Below are 6,694 nucleotides of genomic sequence, written 5' to 3' on the forward strand. Positions count from 1 at the left end.
GTTGACAGAGAGGAGAAGGTAGAAATGACTCAGCCTGGAACTGAAAATATGGATGGAGGACAACAGTTTAGCTTGTTTGTCGTGCTAGCGCTGAGCTAATACTTATAAGGCAATATAGCGTGAGGGCTAACGCTAAGGCTAACAGGCTAAGCTGAGGTTGTTCTTCCATGAAGCAGCTCTGTTGTCCTCCATCCATATTTTCAGTTCCAGGCTGAGTCATTTCTACCTTCTCCTCTCTGTCAACGCTCTCTGGTTTCATTTAAAAGAGTCGATCATCAGATATTGTCCAAGATTAACCTTCAGGGTGGATATAGCTCGCTAGCAGCCTCGCACCGAGGACCTACCTACGTCATCATTTACCCAGAATGCTTTGTGTGTTAATAAAATGGCCCCATCCGTATAATACAGTTTTAAACTTTTAGTTTGAAAATGATAAAACCTAAGAGGCTACAGTATTTTTACAGTCTTTATTTTACAGTTAAAATAAATGTTTATTAAATAAAGTAAAAGTTACAATTAATCGTGGATCCCTAATGACTTCTTACCTTTTTTAATTGTTTTGTTTTTTGTTTTTGATCAGGTGTTTCAGGAGATCGAACCTCTTGTGACGTCCTGCATCGATGGTTATCATGTCTGCATATTTGCATACGGACAAACGGGGTCAGGAAAAACCTACACCATGGAGGTACAGTCTTTGGTTTTACTTAACAGATTTAAAAAAAATCTGTGCAAATTGTGCAAAGTAATTTGATATATGCTCTGAAATTAATACAGAAAATTCATCCAGCAGCCTGCTCACAGAGTGATGCTTAGTTATTGTTATACTACTTATAGTCCCGGGTAAAAGTTTAGGCCAAAGCTGAATTAGTGGACTGTGCTAAACTGGACATTTGAGAACAAAGCATGAATATTTTTAACCAAACAACAGGAGAGGATTAAGGACACATGAGAAAATAGTTATTTTTGTTGTTGTTGTTTTTTTAATTCTGTTATTTTTTGCGCATTTGTGAGGAAAAAAATAATTGCATTATGGCCGTAACTGTCTTCCGTACAAATTTACGACCAAACAGCAAAAAAAAGTTTAAATACCAAGTAACAGATTAATTTTTTATGACAGATTGCAGATTTATGAAAAAAAGTGTTTTTAATTTAATTATCAGCACAATTTGTTGATACTTAGGCAAATATAGTATTTCTTTTAGCACTTCTTGTGTAATCCATCAACTACAGTCAGGGGTGCCAGTTTTATCCTCTTGAGTACCCAGGTTTTTCCCTTTTCAATTCCCCTACCTATTTAGGAATAGAACGTCATAAAAATAAAAACAAACATTGATTTTTTTAACAATTAATAGTTTAAAACATTAAATTATATTTATTTTATCTAAAACAAAAAACTAAAATAAAATGTAGCTCCTCTGAATAAGGACAACCAGTCTAAAACCAATGTTCTCAAATAAAGATGGAGGTTCTCAGGAGGTTATATTCATAGATTTTTTTAAATTAAATATTAATTAAATAATTATAATAAAAATAAAATAAGGCAGTACAGTGGCACAGTTGGTAGAGCAACATATTGCCGCTAAGGAAGAAGGTTGCTAGTTCAACTTTCTGGGTTGTGTTTACATGTTCTCCCTGTGCAGGAGTGGGTTTTCTCCAAGTACTCCAGTTTTCTTTCACAGACCAAAATCATATTTATTAAAACTAATATGACATAAGAAAGAAAATAACTTAATAGTTTGGGTTAATTCTACAGTAGATGTAGTTTATAATTGTGTTTGTTTTAGTCTTTATTCCCAGTTTGGGGTTTTTATAATTACAGTTTTTCTTCACAAACGTAAACATCAACAAGCAAATAAAACTTTTAACAAACAAAGAGGTGATGGCTTTAAAATTTAAAAAGCTTGTTCCTTGTAAATGCCTTTAAATTATATATTTTGACATTTTTAAATAAAATGACACATCACAGCAATCATTTTTGAAGGGAAGTGTCCCCATCATATTTAAAGTTTAATTCATTTGAACCCCCACATTTACCGTAAAATATTAGTTCACCCAGTGTTTCTCTTGCTGAACAAATACATTTATTCCACTTGACCTATAGAATACTCACATCAAGTGTTTTCCTATGTAAATAAGTTTGTTCAACAACCTGTTAAAATACATCAGAATGCAGGAAATAGCATTAACTTCTTTCAAAGTTTTCTGGGGGGAGGACCCCCAGACCCATCACCAGTGGGTCCCCACCAACACTACAAATACTTCTGATGCCACAGAAATATGCCAGTTTAAGGACAATTTATGGTACTCCATGTGTAAAGATACAGAACACAGTAAAAATGGACTGCAGCAGAAGAGCAGATAGTTTGGTTCTTGTTTTTGTATCTGAACGTCACAAAATCAGTAATATTATCCATAAATTTACAAACTGAACATCTGTTGGCACATCCATAGCTTTATATTGCCGTAGTTTTCAATTTGTCATTTTTACAACCGCATCATAAAATTTCTGTAATGGATATTAGTTTTGGTGTGCCACCCCTGGTTTTTCAGTGGCCCCCATGAATAAAATCTTCTGCAGGCGCCACTGACTACAGTTTCATATGTTTTACTTTGAAATTTTTTTTTTTTTTAGGAAAAGTGAAATGTTACCATTACAGTTTCATAAATCATGTTTTCGGTGAAATACTGTATGTCACAAAGACTTACAAGAAAAATGGCATTTTTATATGTAAAATTATGCAAGTGTTTATTTAAAAGAATTTTAAAAAACAGTTTTATATTAAATGTTAACAAAGTAGACATTTTGATTTTGGCACCACAATTTTCAGCAAGATTAAATCAAATTAATTTCTGTGTTTGACAAAAGCAGTCTGTCTAAATGTGCTGGAAAACATTTCTCAAGTTGTCCACCCCCCCCCCAGGGCAGTGTGGAAAACCCCGGCATTAACCAGCGAGCTCTGAAGCATCTGTTCAGTGAGATCGAGGAGAGGAAGGACATGTGGTCGTACACGGTGACAGTCAGCTCTGTGGAGATCTACAACGAGGTGCTGAGGTACACCTGCTCCAGGAAACCTTCTCACATTACACCTCATTTTTTTGCTACTAGATGAGGATTTTTTTGTTGTTTTGTTTTTCAGAGACCTTCTGAGTAAAGACGGGGAGAAACTGGACATAAAGATCCACCCCGATGGAACGGGACACCTGCATGTTCCTGGCCTCAGAGTTATAGAAGTTAAAAGCTTTCAGCACATCAAGAAGGTGATGTGAGTTTCTACTGTCTTATCAGCCGTACGGGGAAAAAAAAGTTTATTTCACTTAATTATTTTTAAATGCAGATTTTGGCCACAGCTCGAAGGAACAGGATCACCTTTGGGACTCAGATGAACCAGCACAGCTCGCGCTCCCATGCTCTGCTGTGCATCACCGTTCAGGGTACTGACCTCGCCACCGGCTCCAAAACCACAGGTTCATCTTCCTCTGTTTTTTTTGTTTGTTTTGTTTTTTTTTTTTTTGTTTGTTTTTTGAGCATTTATCATCCAGGACTCTAGGAAAACTGATTGCTCCTTGGCTGTGCAGGGAAGCTGAACCTGGTGGACTTGGCGGGCTCAGAGAGGGTCTGGAAGTCCGGAGCAGAGGGAGACAGGCTGAAGGAGGCCCAGAACATCAACCGCTCCCTGCTGGCGCTGGGCGACGTCATCCAGGCTCTCCGGGCTCGGCAGACCCACATCCCCTTCAGGAACTCTCGCCTCACATACTTGTTGCAGGACTCTCTGGGCAAAGGCAGCAAGACCGTCATGGTGGTGCAGGTGAGCTTGCATCCCCCCCATCAGCTGCTACAAAATCAGGGGCGGTTCTAGGGGCGGGGCCACAGGGGCATTGGCCGCAGCTGAAATCTGATTGGCCCCCAGAAGTGCCACTCATCTATCCTTTACCTGGGAGTGATTATGGTGGATGCAGTTCCATGTTCAAACACTAGTTGCGCTAATGAGTCAAAAAGTAAAGTCCAGAATGAAACAAGCTGACAGAATTCTTCTTCTCTTAAGAAAATTTGAACAATCCTGCAAAAAAAGTCTTTCATCTGACAAATCATGGCTGGATTTTCCCACGTTGTGTCTGAGAATATTTTATCTATGTTCAGTAAAATATATGAAAAACTGGTGAGGAGAACTTACTGTGTAAGATTTTTTTGGTACCACTTTACCACTTTAGGCTCCCCTTATAGATGACTTATAAAGAGGTTATAGATAGATTACTAATTCATCTGTAAACACTTAATAAATCATTAATAAATGTTTATTGTGCAATAATTAAGGATGAGAAAGATAAAACTGTCTTAGTTTCTTACCAAATAATGAGACAAATCTGTTCACATACATATTACATCTAAAGGTGCTTATTAAACATTTAACACTAAGTTACTACATCGTAAGTACAATAACAATAAGAAACACATATTTTATTATATTAATATTGTATTACTGCATTATAAATATCCACAAATGTCAATGGGAGACTTATCGTAAAGTGTAATACAGTACACTATTTATTAATGACAAATAAACATTTATAAGTGCCAAAAGTTTTAAAACTTAGTGTTGATTATAAATATTTGAAATTATTGTTCAAACATGTAACTATTGTCAACAATGATGATGTATCAAAAAAGTAAAAAAAAAAAGTCATGTTAACACACCAAATAATCCCACCCCATCCAAAACAGTGTACAGTTTCACACTTTATAATAAGGATCCCTTTAATATTTGTGGATATTTATAACGCAGTAATACAGTACAATATTATATGTTAAAATATGTGCTTCCTAATCATTATTGTGCTTACAAGGTAGTAAACTAGTCTGAAAAGTTTAATACACAAACAGATTTGGCTCAGTATTTGGAAAGAAACCAGACAGTTTAATATCTTTTTTTGTCCTTTATTAATGTATAACACTTATTAATAATTTACAGTTTATAAACTCTTTAAAAGCCATCTATAAGGGAAGCCTTGTAAAGTGGTATCTTTTTTAAAAAAATTACAAGTGTTTGAACGTGTATGACTGGTTAAATTTATAAAACTTACCTAAACTGAGGATTTGTGTGAAAGGATGTGGAACAAAGACTTGGCCCCTCTATGAATATTGGGACCCCTTGATGGCCCCTTACTCAGAAAAATCCTCGACCCGCCACTGTACAAAATAAAAATAAAGCCAGTCCTTTTATTTTGAGCCTGATTTTTGTTCCCATGTGTCCCCCTGAAGGTGTCTGCTCTGGACAGTAACGTGGGCGAGACGCTGTGCTCTCTGAAGTTTGCTCAGAGGGTTTGCAAGGTGGAGCTGGGTCCTGCAGCCAGGAAGATAGAATCCGGCGGAGGACAGTGTGACTGAAAATCATCAAGAAGATGGATTCTTCTACAGCGAAGATAACGACAAGGTCAGCTGCAATCCTGACCAAGGGCTAAAAACAGAACCTCTTCACCATCAGAACCCTTTATCAACAATCTGCATGTTGCAGTATTTATTCTTCCACTCCGAGTGTCAACACAACTTCTGACACCGTTTGATGCTTCCTCCAATCACAGTCAGATTCATTTAACAGGAGAGCTTCTCACATCCTCAGAGATCATCAGCACTTTAGTTCATGCAGTATTCTATTAATGTCTGTTGTTAGTGAGCCTCCCTGCCTGTGTGACGTGCATTTAGAGGTCGTAGTTGTATCTGTGCTGCATAATTCTGTAGTTCTCGTCATGTTAGGCAGCCGTGGCTGAATGCTCAGTTTCTCTTGAGTCTTTTGAGGACAGACCGGATGTAAGGAACTGTGCAGAGGGTTGGTCCTTTGTAGACTAAAGATGCACTTTATTGTGAAAGAACAGGAGCATTTCAGTTCATATGATTGCCATATAAGTCACCGGTGAATGTCAAAACCAAATCCAGTTTATTGCTCACGTCCGTTTTATTTTTGCCTCAATGACTCAAAACCAGCTTTTGTATGGAATAAATCTTGTGCCAGCAGGAAGTGAATTTGAATTGCTCAGATTGAATCTGTATGTGCATAATTTGAAATTGAATGCATTGGTTTGAAACTGAATTTATTGTTCTGAACTAATTTGCTTTGAAACTGTATTTTGTTTTATTTAAAAATTTAATTTGACTACTTTCACTTTCGGTTCCAAAATTCAGATTTTTGTGTCACATCGTGGTCCTTGAGAAAGCCAGGCAGAGTAATCAAACACAGATCCACAGATTTATGTTTCACTTTGGTGAAGTTTCCCTTCTGTATCTAACAGAGTTGATGCAATCCACTGTAAAAGTGACAAAAACAGACAAAAGTTATTTTATTGCAGTGATTAATTTGACCTAAAGAAAATGTTACATTTACATCACATCATGGATATATTCAGCAGCAGCATCTGATCAATATGTGATGTAAATGTAACATTTTCTACATATAGGTAAAAATAATCACTGTAATAAAATAACTTTGTTTTTGTCACTTTTACAGTGGATTGCATCAACTCTGTTACATACAGAAGGGAAACTTCACTAAAGTGAAACATAAATCTGTGGATCTGTGTTTGATTACTCTGSCTGGCTTTCTCAAGGACCAGGATGTGACACAAAAATCTGAATTTTGGAACTGAAAGTGAAAGTAGTCAAACTGAATTTTTAATAAACCAAAATACAGTTTCAAAGCAAATT

General features: G+C 36.5%; 1 protein-coding gene across 2 annotated transcripts in view; it reads left to right on the forward strand.

The window, feature by feature from the left end:
- The window catches only part of si:ch211-257p13.3 (kinesin-like protein KIFC3), a 24,821-nt gene extending 18,743 nt beyond the window's left edge, over positions 1-6,078 (forward strand). The window contains exons 16-21 of one of the 2 annotated variants that reach the window (XM_014008790.1): positions 581-685; positions 2,922-3,052; positions 3,138-3,258; positions 3,336-3,465; positions 3,577-3,806; positions 5,258-6,078. In XM_014008790.1, the coding sequence (XP_013864244.1) occupies positions 581-685; positions 2,922-3,052; positions 3,138-3,258; positions 3,336-3,465; positions 3,577-3,806; positions 5,258-5,383 (843 nt within the window). In that variant the 3' untranslated portion in view covers positions 5,384-6,078. Of the gene's footprint in view, positions 1-580; positions 686-2,921; positions 3,053-3,137; positions 3,264-3,335; positions 3,466-3,576; positions 3,807-5,257 lie in introns of those variants that run through there. The other variant, XR_001310243.1, reaches the window with a different exon arrangement.
- Positions 6,079-6,694: the final 616 nt, after the last annotated feature.

The sequence above is a fragment of the Austrofundulus limnaeus genome, unplaced genomic scaffold (genome assembly GCF_001266775.1).
Source record: "Austrofundulus limnaeus strain Quisiro unplaced genomic scaffold, Austrofundulus_limnaeus-1.0 Scaffold52, whole genome shotgun sequence".
Taxonomy (NCBI): domain Eukaryota; kingdom Metazoa; phylum Chordata; class Actinopteri; order Cyprinodontiformes; family Rivulidae; genus Austrofundulus; species Austrofundulus limnaeus.